The 20392-nt window shown below is 53.4% G+C and overlaps 1 protein-coding gene across 4 annotated transcripts in view; it reads left to right on the top strand.

The window, feature by feature from the left end:
- Window positions 1-20392, top strand: part of FSTL4 (follistatin like 4) — a 714076-nt gene that overhangs the window by 583083 nt on the left and 110601 nt on the right. For all 4 annotated transcript variants that reach the window (XM_015083153.3, XM_053220961.1, XM_027076699.2 and 1 more), the window contains 2 exons: window positions 8074-8267; window positions 12113-12236. In XM_015083153.3, the coding sequence (XP_014938639.1) occupies window positions 8074-8267; window positions 12113-12236 (318 nt within the window). The remainder of the gene's footprint in view (window positions 1-8073; window positions 8268-12112; window positions 12237-20392) is intronic.

Raw genomic sequence — 20392 nt, 5'->3', positions numbered from 1 at the left:
GAGGGGGTCAGCACATGGCATGACTTAGAGCACACCTGTTCATGTTGGGGATTGTGAGGAGACTGTATCATGTGTGCTTCACAGTCTGCTAGACTTTCCAGAGCTTTGTGGCTTGGTCAAAGCAAAACTACATCGTGTTAGCAAAAAAGTGTCCTGAAGATAAACCCATTGATTTTGGCATTTATTGTTAATTGAGTTTTCTCAGAAACGGCAGCAGAAAGATTGTTAATGTTCATGAATTTACATCAAGTTAAACATCTGTTCCTCTTAAGCTAAACTCCAGTAAAGTTATGGCAGCTCATAAATTAGATCTGGGAGTAAAATGCTTCCTGCTCTTTGCACAGCTTAGTGGTTTCCAAATAGACCTCAGAATGACACATTGCAACTGAGGCCCGTGTCACACAACCATGTTCAGCCGTGATGTCGGTGCCAGACGATTAAGCCAAGTTTTTGCTTTGGTGGTAAAGATTGCAGCTTTATCGGGCGGCAGTGACATTACTTATCAGGCGGGATGGGGACAGTGTGAGAACTAGGGCTGCTAATGTTTGCATTGGGGGTGGGGGAAGAGTCTGCCCATGAGCAGACCCAACAGCGGCCAAGAGCTTGTGGGCACATCCAATCTCTCCCTTGGGCCCCTCAGGGGGTTCCTGGGTGAGGGTGTCAGGATCTGAGCCTAGGGTCTGGGGCACCCTGCCAGGTCGAGGAAGGGCTGGAGTCCAGTGGGTGTGGCTCAAGCGCATGAATGACTGCCACACAGTTTCTAAAGGGATGGTCTAGGTGTGGTTTTGGAAGGGAGTCATCACAGCCCACACGCTGGCATCTCTGAGCACGACCCACCAGGCCCTTCCCCAGTGCTTCCTTCCCATCTCCCTGTCCCTTAACCCACAACCGTCCCCAAAGGGATTGCTCCTGCCAGCAGCAGAGCAGTGGCCTTCATGTCGAGTAATCTGTGTCCTGCAATCCCCTGTCCAGTAAACTTGGGCTTTGTTGGGGACTCCCAGAGTACAGGGCTGCCACCGTGCGGGATGGCCATCAGGGATTGGGGTCTTCATGGTGGCCTTGGGATTGCCCCCACCTACCGCTACCCGCCAAGCCACCAGGGTCCCCAGTGTCAGCTTTGTGCTCATTTGCTGACCAGAACCCTAGTGTGGAATTGGATCCTTCCCAAAGTCTGCTGTGGCTGAATTCACCCCCAGGCCTCCCCACCTGAGCTGCTGCTCCAAAGCATGGGTCCCCCCTCCCTGCTGGCCTCTTCACAGGGCTGTCCAGGCCCATCCTGACCAGCAGTGGCAGAACAAGAGGGCAGACACTCACATTTTCCTCCTCTCCGGAGGCAGTATCTAGGGAGCTGTGTGTGCCCACCAGAGGGGACTCAGAGGAGCCACATCTATGCAACCTAGTGTCCAGAGGGGCAAAAATCCCTCTGTGGCTCACCACCTGACCACCCATCCCAAGGCTGGCCATGCCAGACTCCATTCTGTGGGGCCACCATTGCAGGTTTGGGGGGGACCCCAGTGGATGAAATAGGGTCCACGCCCCCCAGTGACCCCACATGCCATACGCTGGAGCTGCCCATGCCACACCCACATCACACACGCGGTCCTTCCACAGGAGCTGGCGTGAGTCAGGACACATCTCCCAGCCCCCTCCAGAGTTCCAGACCTTGGTCACTGTGGCTCAAAGTAGCTGAGATTGTCCCCTCCTTTGGGCAGGGCTACAGCCTTCATCTGAGCCCATCTGCCGCCCCCTCCACCTAGGATTCCACAGCTGTCCAGTGAGCAGACATTCAGCCAGTGCCTTCTACATGCTGGACCTGCACCAAGGCCCGCCCCTGGCCTTGGGGGGCCTTTGGTCCCACAGGGCCACCTGGCAGTCAGCAGGGAGCAAATAGGAGCAGAGAGTGAGGCTGGCAAAGTGTAGCAGTAGGGAAAGGGGACCAGCCCATGGGGCACCTCTATACCCAGAGCAGCGTGTTGGGGAGACAGACCAAAGGACTCGGTGAAGAGATGGCTGAGGGTGAGGGAGAAGGAGAGGCAGCCCGGGAAGGCCCCTCACCACCCGCCCTTCCCTGTGCCTGGTATCTCCAGCCCACCCCTCGCCCACCTGCAGGTGCCTCCTGTATCTGGAACCTGGGCTTCCTGCAGGGGTCTTGACCGTGCACGGCCTCACACTCCATTAGAATCTGAGCTCCCTGCTGCCCGGATGGCATCTCCACCCTGCCCTCCTATACAAACCCCCCCTCCCTTGCCTCTCAGGGGCCGCCAGTCCTACCCACATCTGGAACGTGAAGCCTCACCTGCCTCAGAGTGAAGACGGATCCTTTGAGGCCCAGTCCGGCAGGGGCACGTGTGGCTAATGGAATATTCACAATGTCTCCCTTGCTTCCCTTTGTTTTGCACTAGAAAGTGTTCCTTTGATGGACATTTAATTCCAGAGGCTGCTACCTGCTTCCTATCTCTCTTTGCTCAAAAAATTAAATGCGGATGTGCCCGTGCTCCTGCTATAATAATGTCCCTCGGCGTGGAGGGAGCGCGGCTGGGATGGGAGAACATTAGAATCTTCACAGAGGGACAATTATTGAGGGAACTAGATTAATGAGGTGTCATAACAACTTAGCTAGATCTGTGGCTGACCTTTCTCATGGAGAATGGGCTTGATAAATGTAGTTCATTACCAAGTTCTGACATGAAAATAGGATCACACTCCGGGCTCCTCAGCAGGCTGATCAATATTTTATCTGCCAAAGCAGCAGGAGGAGCCCCGTACACATGCACTGGCAGGAAGCCCGAGACCGGTACCCAGGTGGCCACTGCGCACAGAGGGCACCCAGGCTGGCAGGAAGGTAGCTGGGTCCTTCCAACGGCCTGTCAGGATGTTCGTCTGTGTCAGGCCAACCAGGACATGAGCCTCCCTCCCTGAGAGGCCCCAGAGTGGGAGTGTCTGTGGGCAGTGGAAAGGGAGGGAGGTTTATCTACAAATACCAAGTTCATGGCCACCTGTGCCAGGCCCTGGGCTTTGGCGAAGGGGATGATGACAAACGAGCCGCGGCCCGGCCCGCTTGGGGCACCAGCCCTACTTCATCCAGAGAAGCCCTCAGGCCTGGCTGACTCCTTGGGACTTTGCAACTCTCAGGGCCACAGAAGCTAGTGAGGGATTGTCATTGCCCCCATTCTAAGGTAGGAAGTGGAGGCTGGAAGGGCAAGGGAATGAATGCCTTTCCTGGGGTCTCACAGCTCATCAAGGCAGAACCAGATGGTCTCCTGACTCCCTGTCCAGTGCTCCGTCCAGTCTTGTGGTGATTATCATTAACAGGGGTTGGTATCAGGTAGACACAGCAGCCTGTGATGAAGTCATGGGCAGGGTTGTTACAGAGTGGTCCCATCACCCCTGGCTTCTCTATGAGACAGTCTACCCTGGAGCCACAAGACTCGGTACTCAGCCATATTCCCTAAGTAACTCATTCCCCACGCATTTTGCACTGTAGTGTTGCCTGTGTAAGTGTCCAGTCCGGTCCCACCTGCCTGGAACTTGCCATCCCATGGAGAGGATATGGCAGATGCTTAACACCCCATCCAGATTCCCTCATTCAACCCCACAGGTTGTGTGAAGCTTTGGTGGACCATTGCCCACAACGCTGGCTGATAGCCTCCAACCTCGGGGACCCGCATCGTCAGCCTGAGGGCACTTTCGGGCCTCAGGAGTGTGCTCAGTCCTCATTTGGGAAGTCCAGAAGTGCCAGACAGGGCAGTAGTTAATGCCCCCAAAAGCAACCCTCAGCCAACAAGGGACAGAAGTTGGTGGAAGAGTGTCCCGCACCCTCCGACCTAAGCAGAGCGACTCTGAGTCCTGCTGGACGTAGTCTCTCCAAGGTTCCGTGGGACTGCGCCCCGGTTGCCCACAGTGGCCACCCCCCCTTTATTGGCTTTCCCCCACCCCAGGCTCACCTCCCTCTTCCTTTCCCTCAGTTCTTGGGGCCATCTCCAAACATACCCCTCACCCTAGATCCTTGTCTCAGGGGTTGTGCAAGCATCCCACTCTCCAGAGTTCTCGGTGGAAATCCCACCAGCCGTGGATCTGTTAGTGAGGAAGCTTCACTTTACTCGGGGCTGAGTCACACAGGCCCTGATTCGAGGCTCCCAGGAAGGGCTGACCATTGCCATTCTCACCATCATCATGGCCAGCACCCATAGGGACCCAGAGAGGGGGGTTGTGGTCCCCAGGCCTCAGCCACGCCCCCTCCACAGACCTTCTCTCCAAAGGGCCGAGCGTCCAGAGGGCCAAAGATAAAGCCTGGGCAGGTGATCCCTCTCTCCCCCTGGGATCCGGGCCCACTCCAAATAGGGGCAGGGAGGCTAGTTTAGACTCAGTGATGTCTCTGCAGGGCCCTGAATGAAGAGTAAGCCACATGGAGATTTGGGTTAAGAGCATTCCAGATGGAGGGGGCGGTGAATGCCGAGCCCCGGGCAGGAGCACACTGTAGGGTCCAGTCTCTTCCTCCACACCCCCACTGCTTCATGTCCCCTGCGTGGGTTTGCTGGGTGGGGTCAGGGGTGACCCAGCTGAAGCGAAGAAGAACCCAACCCTTGAGTACTGGCCCTCTCTTGTCCAAACTGAGTAAGAGGAAGAGGAAAGTCAGAAAACAGAGGCTGTGTGGGCCAGGCCCTCGGGGTCCCCGTGAGGCAGAGCTGGGCCAGCCCAGGGCTCAGCATCTCCTTTGCAGAGGGCCCTGCTTGACCTCCTGCCAATCCTTGGGAAGGAGATTTGGAGGATGTCTTTCCTTTCTTTATATTCATCTGCACTTTCCAGACATTCTTTGATGGACACATATTTCTTTTCTAATAAGATAATTGTTCAAAACCGGCAGCAGGGTGGGGAGCCTTTAGCTAAAGGCCAGGTCTGGCAGATCCACAAATGCCTGGGGCTCCCCCTGTGAGCCACTCCTGTCTGCTCCCATGGTGACACCAGGGGCGGGAAGAAAAACAAATACAACTGGGACTTGGTAAGCTGTCACTCCTGCCAACCTTGCTAGCCTCTGCATTCTGGAAAGCAAGGCCTGCCTAGGGTGGGAGGAGCTTGCCAGGGGGCTGTCCTTGCTGGAGATAGAGGGTCAGAGGGCATCCTGGTGAGAGGGCTTGGACTTCAACTAAAATGACCATCTCCATGGGTGCAAAAATGGCACCATTGGGCATCTTCCCTCTGGTTCTCACAACTCCTCAAAGTTCTAGGGACACTAGAGGAGCTCGGGAACATTGGGCCAATGGTTTCGTTATCCGAGGCTAAGACTCATGTCAAGGGCAACTGCTTCTGGGGTAAAGGAGGATAAGATTCTCTCCCAGCAGCACACCACTTCATCTTGAGAGCCTGGTCCCCCACAGCCCAGGCACAGTGAGGGCTCTCAGTAAGGACAGAAGGACAAAGGAGTGCCTGACATCCTGCCTCAGCCCACGCTTCCCTCCCTCCTTGCTGCTCACTCGGACCCACACCAGCTTCCTCCAGATACTTGTCCCTGCCCTGTGTTCCCTGCTGCCCAGCATGGTCTTCCTTTCTGTCCTTCCTCCTCCTCCAGGGCTCATCCTGCAGATCCCTCCCCAAGGGAGGCTGCCTTCACCCTAGCCCCGTGAGCTCTCCGTCTGGAAGCACCTCTGACACCCAGGACTGGAAGCCCTGTTGTGCCCCAGCATGCCAGCGGCATCTGGCACAGACTTTGCAAATAAATGCCGACAAAGGGTGGGAGGGGCATGGCCTTTGTGGGCCCTTGCAGGGAGCAAGCCCGGGGGCTCCGGGAGTGGACCCTTCCCCACCCCTTACGCCAGGTTCATTTTTAGACACGTAGCTACCGTCCTGAGCAGGAGGTGTGTGCGGGGCAGTGCCAAGGTGGAAAAGCCAGAAGCCTCCGAACTCTCAGTGAACTGTACGGCTGGAGGAGGAGGAGCAGGGCCTAGAGACCCTGCTGTGGACCACCTGAAGGGACCCACCTCAGTGGTTTCCCTGGCCTGCTGGGGGCCATGGGCTGCCTAGGGCAGCAGGTGGCTCTCAGGAGATCTGTGCCCCACCGAGGTCTGTGAGGAAGGTTGGAGGGACCCGGAAAGATGAGATGCCCCTGCCCATCCTGCTCAGCCTGGCCCATCCCTCAGGTGGCCCTGCTGTGCACGGTCCCTACAGACCGTCCACACAGCATCCTCCTTCCCATCCACGCTGCTCGTGTCCCGTGTCCTGACTTCTGCTCCATTCAACCCTGCTAGGGGTTTGGGGGGAAAAGATTGGGCCCAAACTCTTCTTCTCTGTGCCCAAAACCGACTTTTCTCCGGGCCCAGGAAGAAGAACCCAGCAGGCTACCACATCTTCCCCCGGGCAGGAGTGATTCTGTAGTGGGACAAGGCCACTGATTTCAACACCGTGCACTTCTGTGGACTTGAGAATCTGGTTTGCCAGCTGGGAGCCCTGAAAGTTCCCAGGAATGGATATTCCTTTCAGACAAGAGAGAGATACTAGCCAGGTTAGGGGGTTGGGAGAGCCATTCTCGTCAGAGCATGGAGACTCCCAGAGAGCAAATAAATTTGATTATATTGAACACAGCAATTGATTTTTTTCTAAATAAACATGCAGGAGAAAATGGTAACAGGCATCTGTTTCTGACGAGAATCAATTGACCCCAAATTAGAAGAAAATCTACAAATGCAAACAAGCACGAGAAAAAGTGGTTGGGGCCATCGAAGCTTGTCTAGTGAGGGAGGGAGGGAGACGGACAGACAGACAGAAGGACTTCCCTGTGAGCCTTTCCCCACCAAGTAGCTTCCTTGTTTGTTGCTCTTCAGCAAATGTGGTTTTGGTCATGAGGAAGGGACAGTAGCTATCATTTTGTGAGCCCTTATTCGGTGCCAAGCCAGTGCTGAACCCTTCATGTGCATATCTTATTTAATCTTCATAGCATCCCCATGTGGAAGGCACTGTTCTCCCCACCTCACAGATGAAATCACAAGGCACATGTTTAGGCAGCAGCAAACCCAGGACTCAGGCTAAGTGGACTCCGGAACCAGTGCTCTCCAGCACTGCTTGATATTGACTCTCCAACCCTGAGCTGTTACCTGGTGCCCTCAACTGGCCTTGGACTTGAGGGGAAGAGCCCCAGGCCCAACAGTCCCTTCCAAGCAGCACGCATTGGCCTGGCCTTCGATGGGGTAGATGGTGAGGAGCCCACGCCCACACCCACTCCCCGGGACTTAGCAAAGCCAAGTGCCATAATGCTCCCTCCCCGGGGAGGTGGGGAAGTGGGAGCGCGAGGAGCCATCCTGCTCCGCGAACAGCCCCACCACCTCAGCTATGGGCTGAGCCCTGCGTGGTGTTCACCCTAGTGGGCCCGTCCCCAACAAGATAAACTACATCCTGTCACAGTGCATCACAGGCCTCATTTGCCAGAACACCGAGTGGTTCTGATGCCATTCAGCAAGCATGCCTGAGATACAAGACCTAAGAGTCATGGGCCGTGTGCTTCGGTTATAATTTCTTAAAGCTCCCTTTTGTTTCTTGGTCATAGATTGTGTACACATGTTTGTTCTGAAGTAATCCAGCTCTGGGAATGTACCTAATTAACTTAAGCAGGGGCTTATTAGTCCTGTTACCTAAATTCCCTAATCTATGAGGCCAAGTATTCAAAAGCAGCCTTTAAGGTAGGATTAAGGCAAAGACAAGCTATTACAAAATAGAACTGGGGCCGGTTTTCCTAAATCCGCTGTGGGGCTGCTGCTGTGAATTGCCCTAGCCCAGCTTCCCCGTTGTATCTGGCACGGTTGCTCCGTGTCTGGCATATAATAGGTGTTCAATAAATATTTGTGGGATGAGCAGACTGGCTCCTTCTAGCATGGGTATCCTGCAAAGCATATATTCAGTGCTTCACTGAACCCGTATATCGATGAGATGGATTGGCAGGCCGATGGACAGACAGGCCCCATGTACTCCAGGTGCGGCCTGCACTGCCCTTGCTAAATGCCCAAGACCCCCAGTGAGTGGGAGGGACAAGATTCTCTCGAGACCAACGGAGGAGCCTGGCTGCAGTAACCTCATGCTGTCTTCCAGATGACCCGTGCACCATGGCCGACTATGCCCGCCTGAAGAATGTCCTTCTGGTGCTCCAGGCCCGCCGGCGGCCACTCCCAGATGGGGACACCCGACAAGACCCTGCCTCTCAGAAGCGCCTCCTGGTGGAATCTCTATTTGCGGACTTGGATGCAGATGGTGATGACCACCTCAGCAGCTCGGAACTGGCTCAGGTAGGTACAGCGTATGCTGAAAAACCGAATTACGGAAGAGTCCGGTTTCCTATGCAGTGTGCAGATAAAGAGAACTGGGGAGGTCCATGTGAGCACAGTCGTTCATAACTGCCTCTGTAACGGGACACTTCAGAGGCCTCTCTCCTGCAACAGCAGCCTTTCCCCTGGGAGTTGGAGAGCTTGCGTTCAGTGCCTCTGAGAATCTCTCAGTGTTTTCCCACCCACCACCTTCAGCCAATATTTACAAACAAGCTTCGAAACGCTCTCAGCTAGCTGGCAAAATACATACTTCCGAGGGGCTAGCCTCGAATGTTTTCATCAGGAAGTAAGTCTTCTCTTCTTGGAATCCTCTACTTTGCTTAGCGGGAACATTGAAAGAAAGTAGGTCTCGCTTCCACCAAGCAGCTTGGGGGCTCTTTTTTTTTTAAACAGGATAAAAGTGGCTTTTATTTTTTAGTTTGTTAATTTGTTTTCAGAGAGAGAGAGAATGGGAGAGGGGCAGAGGGAAAGGGAGAAAGAGAATCCCAAGCAGGCTGCGCACTGTCAGTGCAAAGCCCGGCACGGGGCTCGATGCCAGGAGCTGTGAGATCATGACCTGAGGCGAAATCAAGAGTCAGATGCTTAACCGACTGAGCCACCCGGGCGCCCCCAGGACCTCGCCATTCTGTAGGGCCCGACCTGCTTTGCTTTTCAGGAAGCCCTGCCTCCCTCCGCAAGCACAGCACACATGTCCCTTTCTCCAGCTCCGAGGTGGTGCCCGGGCAGTTATTGTCTGCAGCAGAAAGTGAAAGAGTAACCCAGAGCACCAGCCCCTGCCAGCTGCCGAGAGGGCCTCTAGGATGCTGGTGGCAGGCAGGCAGTTCAGGTAGGCCAGAAGGGCCTGCGTTCCTACTCCCGCTCTGCTGGTCTCCCTCGAAGGGCCTGGAGCCTCACCGGGCAGGTGCAGAGATATGCAAGGAGGGTGAGGTCAGCCTCTCCGTGTAGGCTGGTGGGGTGGGGGCAGCTGTTCCTCAGAGCCCACAGAGTGCCCACCCAGAGGACAGACAATATAGATGAGTCCCCACCTTCGATGCCACTTTAAAGACATCCTTCACACGGCACAATGACCTTATCAAAGCTGCGGCCAGGTCACTAGGAAAGACTGGGCTGCAGACTGCCCTGGCACTCTGTGTGCATCCACTGTGTGCATGGCACTAAGCAAGGCCCTTTACTAATGACATAAGAAACATAAGAGAGTCCCTTTCTGTGCAGTGTAGTAGCTAGGAACTCAGACATTCTGGTCAAGCTTCCTGAGTTCAAGCCTTGCCTCCCGTATCTACTAGCTAGTGGTTCTTAGGAGAAAACCTCACCTCTCTGGGCTTCTGTTTCTTGTCCATGACCATCACAGCGTCAGCAGGTGGATGAAAGGAGCTAAGGCATGTGAAGTGTTCGACATGGTGCCTAGCACATGGTATCCTCTCGGTAGGTGATAGGTGCTCAACATCCATGCCATCATCACTGCCTTTGTTATTATCATTTCCCCCTTCAACCTTTTGGCCATCCTCTAAGCTGGGAGGTACTCCTGTTATCCCCACTCTACAGATATTTTTAGATGAGGAAACCAAGGTTCTAAGAAATCAAGTAACTTGCCTGAGTTGTGGTCACTGTCAAGAACATGATGAACTCAGGCAAAACCCAGGTGGGCTGGGCAGCTGGGTGGCCCGGTCAGTGAAGCATCTGACTTCAGCTCGGGTCATCATCTCACGGTTCGTGAGTTCAAGTCCCTCATCAGGTGAGCACGAGTCCTGCTTCCCTCCCCCTCCCCTCATGAGATTCTCTCTCTCTCTCTCTCTCTCTCTCTCTGTCCCTCTCTCTCCCTCTTCCCTTCACTCACTTGTGCCCTCTCTCTCAAAAAAACAACAACAACAACAACAACAAACCCAGGTGGGCTGATGCATATGCACCTGCTCTCCTCACAGCATGAGGGTCTCCCTGGGGGAGAATGGCTCCCACAAGAAGGCTCCACTTTGTTCTCCTAAGGTCTGTGAGGCCAGCAGATGCCCACAAAATCCAAGTACAGAGCAGTCACCTGGAGGCTTTGCCACACAGGGTCCCCCTCTCAAGGCCCTCTACTCCAGCCAGTCCAGAGGCTGCTTGCAGAGAGTACATTGGGAAGCACAGATTGTAAGGCACGTGCAAAACCCTGCTATGCTCACTCTCCTGGGCAACACGTGCCAGTCCATCCGTACGTAGCCTGCCTCCCAGGAGGCTTGCGGCCCACCGCCTCCCAGGCACACACCATCCCAGCCCTGCCAACCATCATGTGACCATCTCCGGGAGTACTCGGCTCCCAGCTATGGCTAAGACCCCAAGGAGCAGGGCCAGCCACCCACAGATGACCCGAGCCACTCTGAGAAAAGCCCAGGTCCTGTCAATTACAGTTACCTTGCAAGAACAACCATCTGGCAGTTCCCTGCACTACTGGCCATCCAGGGAGCACTGAGAACAGGTGGATTTGGCTTGTTTTAGACAGAAGCGCCTGTGAGCTCTCGCCGCCCCAGCACCATGTGGCTCCCAGGTGGCTGAGAAGTAAACAGAACCTTCCTAGGCATGTTGCTCTAACCTGGCAGGCACATGCCCCGAGGCACCTGAAGCCGTTAACAAGTATGGTAATCGGATTATGATTTCCTCTTTAAAACTTAATGTATTTAAAGTCCATTTCATAAAACTGCCAAGCAGAGCCCAGCTAAAGTGGGCCTTTCCTTGACACTGAATCAAAGGTGTCAGGGAAAAACTTGTCAGTCCTATGAAAAGTTAATCAATTTCCAATGTAGAAATAGACAAGGGGAAATTTCCATCTTTCGAAGATTGATTTCCGGCGTTCTGGTTGATCTCCCTTTTATTGAAGGGTCATTTTTTTTGTTAACGTTATCACAGTAAATTGCCTTTAACGTAGCAGGCCAAGATAAAACTGTTAAATAAAGAGAAAATGTCTCTGTCCCCCTCTCCCCACAAAATAAAATGAAATCATTTCCTTTCTTCTGAGATTTCATTCTCAGCATTTTCCTTGCAAGACTTTAGTCCCGGAAAACCCAGCCTCTGGCTCCAGCTGAGTGAGGGTGCCTGGAATTTCCACCCTTAGTCACCTTTTGGCACCTGGCTGGTCATGCTGGCGAGGCCATGGCCAGAGAAAAGTTCATAAAGGCCCATCCGTAGCACCATGCCAGAATCCCAAAGGCAGACGTTTATGCCCCTGGCAGAACGAGGCAGGCAGAGCCATGGAGCTCAGGCCAAGTCAGTAGAGTGGCATCTGCCCCTTTCTGGGGGGACGGGTGCTGTGACTAGCAGGTGTTGCCCTGAGATCCGTGAGGGCTTTTGGAGTGTGGGGGTCAGGCAGGCATGCACTGATGGAGAAGTGACCTTCCAGCTCTACGAAACTAGGAGCCTGAGAGACCTTGGCTGCGCTCAGCCACTGTTTCTTTGCTGAGTTAATCTGATCAGGCCCCTTCTCCTCCCTGTTTCCCCATCTGTAGCATGAAGGGGTAGACCAGGACCCGCAAAGATCATTCCCCACTGAGACCGTCTGGGATCTGTCCACCTGAACCCTCATCCCGACTCTGACCCGACCATTGTGTGACCCTGGGAAAGTCCCTGCCCTCCCTGAGCCTCAGTTTTCTCATCTATAGAATGAGAGGGTGAGGCAAGACAAAACCAAAGAGCTTTGGGTGCTCCCCATGGCCCACTGAGCTGTCACTGGAGTCTTCACCCCTCCCTTGGGCGGTGATCACAGCCCCTCTTGGCTCCAGCCATGCCCACAGCCCTGAACTCACTCCCTGCTCTGGCCTCATCCCTTTCCTCACCCACAGCACGTGCTGAAGGAGCAGGACCTGGAGGAGGGCTTCCTGGGATGCTCACCGGGTGACCTCCTCCGATTTGATGACTACAACAACGATGGCTCCCTGACCCTCCATGAGCTCTACACAGCTTTCCGTAAGTCAGCCCCAGTGAGGGGTGTGTGCGTGAATGGGCTTGTTTCCACAGGCGGGCTTGCGCCTCCTGCTTGTGGGGCTCTGGAGTCTGTCGTCGGTTGTCTCCATCACTGGTTTCTTTCATACATGAAATCAGTTGAATTTGTTTTGCAACAAGCCTGAGCTTTAAGAAAAGGGTAAAGGAGCGTGGGTGGGAAGAGGGAATGCACTCTCTGTTACTTTTGGGTAAAGGCCCTTCTTGGTGTCACTGGAGGAACCCAGGACTGTGATTTAAGTGTGGCTGGGAGGGCACTGCCAGATACCCGAGGGAGTCTATGACTCCAGGAGGCAGATTCTGCAGGAGCGTTCTGGAGGCTTGGCCGGGCAGGAGGAATGAGCTCCGGTAGAGAGCTCACAGAATTCAGCAGGGAGGAAAGGGGAGGGCAGTGCTGACCCCAAACTTGAGACAAGAGGGAACATTCTTGGCCTCAAAGAGATGAAACCCCTTTATGTTTCTTAAACATTCAGCCCCTGCTTAAAGCAGGTGATATGTGCATCCTGTGTGAGACACCCTTGGACATGACCTACAAGCTCACTGCTCCTACCAGCGTGCCCTAGAATTTGGGGAATAGGTGTGAGACCCCCCACCCCCACCCACCGCCAAGGTGCATTGAGTACTCTCAAGCACAGATCCTCACATCTTCTCCCCAGCCTCAACCTCTACCTGGAGTTCAGCTTCTCAGAAAAATATTCCTGCTTCATGTTGGCATTTCGTGCTGTTAGTGCAAACATTCACAAGGCCTGAGAAGCAGTCATGATTCACTGGCAGGAAGGGCTCTTGTGGCAGATAGAGGAGGTACTCATATGACATGAGGAGAGAAACGAGTGGGACTCTTCCCTGTGGAAAGTCCATGAACTTGACACGGGGGCAGGGAGGGCGGGAAGGGTGCCTTTCCGGTTCACAACATCCCTGTTGCCAAAGCTCAAAATCCAACCCCCAATTACAGGGCTCTGCCTGATGTACTGTGATAGGTACCCATCGTCCTTCTCCCTGCCCACTACTGAAACTCCTATCGACGTACAGTAGTTCATAATAAGGTGTGAATGACTGGTAGGCTTAACCTGCTGTGGGAGGTGTTTGTCTTGTAGAGAAATTTATGCCTTGAAATAAATCTCTACATTTTAGGGGCACCTGGGTGGCTCAGTCGGTTGAGCGTCCGGCTTCGGCTCAGGTCATGATCTCACGGTTTGTGAGTTCGAGCCCCATGTCGGGCTCTGTGATGACAGCTCAGAGCCTGGATAGAGCCTGTTTCGGATTCTGTGTCTCCCTCTCTCTGCTCCTCCCCTGCTCGTGTTCTGTCTGTCTCTCTCAAAAATAAATAAACATTAAAAAAGTACTTTTTTAATAAATAAATCTCTACATTTTAGAATGTGTGGCAATATCAGCAACTCCCTAGACCTAGCTCATGAGAGCCAATGACTAGATTTTTAGCAATTTTGCAGGGAAACACTTGATAGCTTTAAATCAGCCATGGTGGGAGTATCTACACCACAGAAATTCATACCACACAAATGCTACAAAAGGGGGGGCACTTTCTTCCTCTGGAGAGCCAACTGTTAAGCACTGACCTGCACATCACTGGACAAGACCCTCCCTCCTGTCCTCAGTGTCCCCTCCTACAATATTCTCTCCACCTTCCCCACATAGGGACCCCCTGGTGATTCTAATCTCATAGAACATGAACAAGAAAAGAGCAGATGTCAAGGCAGATGACAGGGAGAGCATCCCTGCATGTCAGGAAAGGAGCAACCAGTGTCCTGGGCACAGCTCTGAGGCATTCCCAGCAATGCTTTCTGTGCTCAGCCCCTCTGCAAAAGATGGGAGGAAGGAAGAGGTCAATGCATACAGCCAGGTACCCAGACTTGACTTCAAGGACTTCGAGGATGCACCAGGCATCACTACTGAGATGTCCCACAATGACATCATCAACCAGAGAATGGCACCACTTAGAACAATCCTGGTACCTGGTACCGCAGAAACCTCTGCTCCATGAGTTCTGTTTCTGAGAATCAGTTGGGGCCAAGGAGAAAACTGGCTTTACTCTTGAGGAAATGCAAGCATGCTGATTGCCCATGATGAAAAAGGCCTCCCTGGCCTCCCTAATGAAGGTCATTATAAACCTAAGCTACCTGTGGAAAAGGAGGGATGTCATTACTTCACCTCCAGCCATACGTCTCATGCAGAGCAATGTGGGATGTGTTTCCTTCGTTCCTGGATTATTATTTGAAAAGCTTTATAATCATCATTTTTAAAGCAAATTAGAATCTGCTGTTGCCTTGGACTTGTTTTGAACCAGGCAGCCAAACCATTCATCACAGCCCAGCCCCAAAAATAGATACGCAATAAAATGTAAACTCACAGCCATTAAGGAAGCCACAAAATGAGTTAACCCAGCCATAAAGGCCTGACACGCGGCCACTCGGAGCATGAGGCATCAATGGTTTTTCAAAGTCATAGGGACTCTATATGAAATTCCCATAGCTGTGGGAATGAATTTATGGTTCAGTGAATGTTAAATAGGTAATTGAAATGAGACATATAGGTACAACTTATTACCCAGAAATCAATGGACCTTAAAGAAACCTCACTAAAACTAAGAAAGTAGTATCTCAAACACTTCAGCAACAACATTTTGGATTTAATTTAAAAACTGGAGCCAATGGGCTGGCATGGGTTGAGACTTTGACATTATATTTTTCTTTTTTTGCCAGGGTCCTTGGGCACCAGGCAGGATGGGGTCTGTGGGGTACCTCCTGGCAAGACTTGGTCACTCTGTTAAAGGATGGGTCTGGAGGACCTCTGCCTGAGAAGGGGGTTGTATTAAGTTTTTGGTGTTGTGTTGGGCAGTGGGTTGGTGGAGGGGGGTGGGGTCTCCTAAATTGCGTCTTCTCATGCAGCTGGCTTAGCTCAGGCTGGGCCGGTGTGTGCCATTGTCTGCAGCTGGCTGGGGGCATTGCCAGGAACCCCAAGGCTGGCGGCTGCCGTGCTCCGCTGAGCTGGTTCGTGCTGGGGCTGCACCCTCTTCCTGTCTCTGTGGAACAGGTGACCCCTCCCAGGGAGGAGGGCAGAGGCCAGGTACCTCACCCATGGGAGTCAGTCCTGTGCCTGACAGATGGAGCTAAATCTCCTACTCATCCGTCTCTGTACACTGGCGGGCATGAAATATAAGGGTGGCCTCCCTCTCTTTCTCCATCTATCACCTGAACATTCTCTTCGAGTGGCTTTTGGCTTTCCATATCATGGCCTGATCTCGGAACTAAGGGCACAGTGTTCTCTCACCACGTGCCCTCCACCCTCCCCAGCACCACCACCCCCTCCCTCTCCCCGGCCACACCAGCCACAGAGCCACCGCTCCTCTCCTTGAGGCAGAGGCCCAGGCCCCAGGGTCCTTGGTGAGCAAGATGTCCATGCATCACAATAAATTAATCTCAAAGTTGCTCGTTTAAAAAGCTTTCCAATAATGCATGTTTCTGCACTTTTCTGAACGTTTAGATTGGGATCGTGGGGAAAACATATTGTTTAAATGGGGATTTTTCTCTCGCCTTCAATACTTTACAAGCTTCTTGTGCTTTTTGGAAAGATACTTGTCCTTTTCATTGATCCTGTGAGGGCGACGTGTCGGCTGGGAATGAAGGGTTTGAGCCGTGAGCCGGGCAGGATGCAGGGCTTCACATGCTAATGTTCTGGGGCACAGATGCACCGTGTCACGGAGGAGAACTGCAGGGAGAGGCCTGTGTGGGAGCAGGACACCCTCCCTGCACTCCAGGCAAGCAAGACGGAACACAGTGGTTTCATCAGATTACCACACCACCTCTGTATCCAGGGCAACTCTGTGAAACAGAGGAGATGGTCACCTGGCGAATTTACCGCTGCGTGTCTGCTGTCACTGCTACAAAATGGAAGGAAGGTGCAGCTTTACCTTCCATGCCCTCGTCCTCTGGAAACAGGGGTGCCCGGCACAGGCCAGACACCGTGTCAGACACGCTACGTCAGGCAGCCCTCAAGCCAGCCCGTGCTGGGTGCTAAAGCTAAACACCCAAATCCATCTGGCTCCTTATCTGTGTAAGGGGAGTGCAGGCTCGCTTCACAGGGTGAGAATGCCGCTTTACCCTCCTCCGTTTGGTCCCTGAGTTTTCAATAGTACCAACATTTCAGAGAGCAAAACTTTATCTCTTTCATTCTTGGCTTTGGAGAGCAAGAGATACCTGTGCACGGGCCTCAGTGCCAGTGGAGGCCAAGACCGCTGTTGACATGACACCCTTAACCCCAAAGGGAGAAACTGGTTGCCTCACAGAGGACTTGCAAATCACATGTCCAAAAAATCGGATTCGCTGCCCTTGGTCCCTCCTGAACTCAAGGGTATAAAATAGCTAACCTGGCTCGGCCAAAGGAGGAATTGAAAATCGGGAGACAAGAGGGGCTGAGAGGTGTCCCTCCCAAGGACAGAGGTGAGGGTGCTTTCTCCTCCCCTCAGGCATAGAGAGACGGCCTCCATGTGAGCTTGCTATGTGCCCCTGAAGCCAAAGCCAGTGTGCCATCTGAATGATTTTGCTTTTTAACAACACTGGAGTTAATAGTGGATTGTTAACATCGAGTCCTATAAAATGACACCTCACATTAATCATGTGTCAGCACTGTGTATTATGACCCAGTTTTACAGATGAAGAGACAAAAACTCAGCGAACTTATGTGGCTAACCCATAGTCACACAGCAGAGCCATGATTGAACGCAAATGTCTAGTTCCAGAAACTCCTCGTGCATTTCCACACACTTTACGACTCATCGGCATTCTCCAGTAACAAGAGTCTCACTGTCCCCACAGCGTGTTTCCCTAAATTTCACGTCTCAGCTCACTGCTCTCCTCCTCTAGGAAGTCTTCCTCGGTTTCTCTTCCTTCCACAGAGCCCCACACATCTTCCTGTGTGTGCTCACATCCCTGAGTTCACCTCTCCACAGTAACAAGGCTGTGGCCTGATGATTCAGTGTCAAAGCTGGTTCAAATCCTCCTTCCGCCTCTTACTAGCTACATGACCTTGAACAATCCTTTACCAGAACTAAACCTGAGCTTCACGTTGCTCGTCTGCAAAATGGCTTCATGACCACCACAGACGTGTACTCAGCACTAGTAAATGCTAAGTGCTGAGTAATCATGAGCCAAGTAGGTCAGGGACGGACATGAAGATTTTTGCGTGTTTTCCCCACAGCCCCCACTGCTCCCAGCCCCGTCACCCTGTGCCGTTGTCATTATTATCCTGCCCCAAATTAGTGTATAGGCTCCAGGATGCCAGAAGCTGTTTTGCTCCCCATGCCTATCATGGGGTCTGGCACCCAGGAAACCCTTGGCCCATGTTTGTTTAGTGAGGGGATGAAGCGGACCTCTCTGCTTGCCAGAGGTCCAAACACAATGTAACTGTCACTAAAGGTCCCAGAGGGTCTTTGCACGTCTCCAGGGGAGCAAAGGAAGCACCTTGTTGGAGCCCCACAGCCAGGACCCCCACTGGGGAAGCACCAGCCAGGTTGGACCCAGCCAGCAAGGGCACCCCTGTGGCTTCCCTAGCAGTCCCAGACATCTCTGATCACCTGCATGAGTGACCGGGGTGGGAGGTGAGCCCTGATGCCCACATGGGCCTAATGCTTCCTTAATGAAGACGAAAGCTGCTTGTCCCATAAAGCTCCCATCCTGCTCCTGGGGCCACTAATTGGCCATTCAGCCCTCCTCAGGATAAGTGTTCTGTTAGGCTGTTAGGCTACCTGCCCGCTGCTTAATTACCTCTACCTCTGACAACTGTGTGTGGAGATAAGGGCTCCCGCTCAGGGCTGCCATGGCAGGAGCCTGCAGCCCACACCCCCACCCCCACCCCCCTCACACCCTGGCTGTGACAGGACCAGGCACAGGCCCTCTGACTCCTGCCATTCCCACCAGGAGAGTGGCTCTCGTCTCTGTGCGAATCCATGTACCTTGGGACTTAATTCATCAGCATACAACATGGGGTTGTACTTCCTCTGAGTGTAGCTCCTGGGAACCTGAAGGACCCGCCAGCTCAGCCCCGGCTGGGCCCCCGGGGCCACCTCCCTCCCTCCTGAGGCCACATCACAATGGCAAAGGCGACACCCACACAGCATGCCCTCCTGAAAACTGGAGACCCTGGCCACTCGAGGAACCGCCCCCGCCTCCCCGAAGCTGGGCCTTGGCAGAATAGGAGGGCAGGCCTCTTGAGCAAAACCCCTGAGCACAGACACCCAAGCTCCCTGACTCAGGTCAATGCCAGAAATATCAAAGGAAGCAATACTATGACTGGATCACTGTGGGAAGACAGGGCAAGTGTGCTCTGAAGCTGGTGTGCGCCGGGCTCCAGGAAAGGAGGGACAGCACCTGGGCCGGGGGTGCAGGCCTACTCTCTCTGCTCAGGCACAGTTGGAGGGCAGTGTCCATATAAGGAGCAGGCCAGCTGACTGGAACATTTCAGGGGCACCAGGCCAGGGCAGGAAGACCACACATGAGGACAGGTTCAGAAGCAGAGACCAGAGGGGAAGGAGGAAGAAAGCATCAGGTCGGGAAACATGCACAGAGCCTGCTCTCTGGCAGGCGACATAGCTGTGAGCAGGCCTTGCCCGCAGGGAGCTTGCAGGCTGGCACACGGCAAATAAAGCAGGAGCCGGGACAGGAGAGAGGCCACCTGGCCTGGATCTGTGCAAGCCTCTCGAGCCGGCTCCCGGCCTGTGAGGCACCTGCAGGTGTGCTGGCCCAGCAAGTTCCCAGGGAGGGTCCTGAGTATCAGCTAGAGCCATACACTCAGCCCTGGAAAACCCCTGTGGCCACTAGAGCCTTCTAGTTTCCACTAACGATGGTCAGGACAGAAAAGCTGTGTAAGGAGCTGCCCCAGTGCCTGAGCTCTGTCCTCCCAGGTGCCTCTTCTCAGGGGGCACATAAGCAGCCCTCCCTCTGCCCCAGCTGTGCCCAAAAAGCCATTGGCAGCTGCTGGGCTGGGGGCGATGCTCAGTGAGCGCCTCCTCCCTGGGGAGCAGGGCTGGTGGAATGGGGACCCCCATACATCTATTAGGGCTCTGGGGTGGGGCCATCTTGCCCTCATCATGCCATGGAAGAGTCGGCTCTGAATCAGAACTGCTGTTTGCTGGCCAATTTCTGCCTCTTGGGAGTTTGGAACCCAGACACCTCTTGCTCAGGTTTGCTCCTACCAGTTGCATTGTCGGCCTGCAGTTTCCCGCATTGTCTGGAGCTGAGTCTTCAAGCACTTTCCATTTTTAAAGATCTCAGCTGGAAGCTGTCAATGGCCTCAGTGCAGAGCAATTGAATAGTAGAAAATGAACTAATTACAGGTTGTTATTGAAAATCTATTATATACAAATTGCAAAGAAAACTCATTAAAACATGATACTTTGGTGCTTTAAAAAAAAAAAAAAAACCCTCCTCTTGGAGGAAGATGCAGGGGCAAGATGGCTGGATACATGTTCCTCATGTCCCAGAGTAACAATTCCCAGCAGGTCTGCAGATCAGGCTCTGGCCTCCTGTCACACAGCCCAGCCTGACATTAGGCACTACAGAGAAACCTGAAATTTTGCATGGTACAGAGAGTTCTCTGAATGTTAGTAAATACTCAGAAATGGCTGCAGAGGAAACAAAGAATTTCATTACAAAGATATAAAATGAGAACAATTTTAATGTCAGCTTCTTACCAGGATAGCACCCTATCATCCTCATAAATGTCACTGTTTCTACAAAGCATTTGCAAGGACTTCAAAGGACTTCAACATGCAATTAAGCACTCAAGGTCACATTACCGATTTCTAAGCTTGCTCCATGGCACTGGAGTGTGGAGAAGCCTAGGGATGTGTGTGAATGGCTGAGCCGCCCAGAGCCTGGATCTCAAAGATGGCTCCTTGGATGCCGAGGCCTCTTCCCAGGCTCCAGGCAAGGGCCCAGATAGCAAGCTGAGGCCAATGCAGGGGTGCATCCCAGCCTGCTGCCTCCTGGGCCTGCCATCCCCGCTGGAGTCTCAGTGTGGGGGTGGCCCGGGTGGCAGGTGTAAGCTCTCTTAACACTCAGGGACCCTTAGTGCTCTGAGGTGTGGAGAAGGCTCACCCCGTGTGTTTCTGA

Source organism: Acinonyx jubatus, chromosome A1 (assembly GCF_027475565.1).
Source record: "Acinonyx jubatus isolate Ajub_Pintada_27869175 chromosome A1, VMU_Ajub_asm_v1.0, whole genome shotgun sequence".
NCBI lineage: Eukaryota > Metazoa > Chordata > Mammalia > Carnivora > Felidae > Acinonyx > Acinonyx jubatus.
Note: the sequence above shows the minus strand (reverse complement) of the source record. Positions and strands in the feature narration are given on the sequence as shown.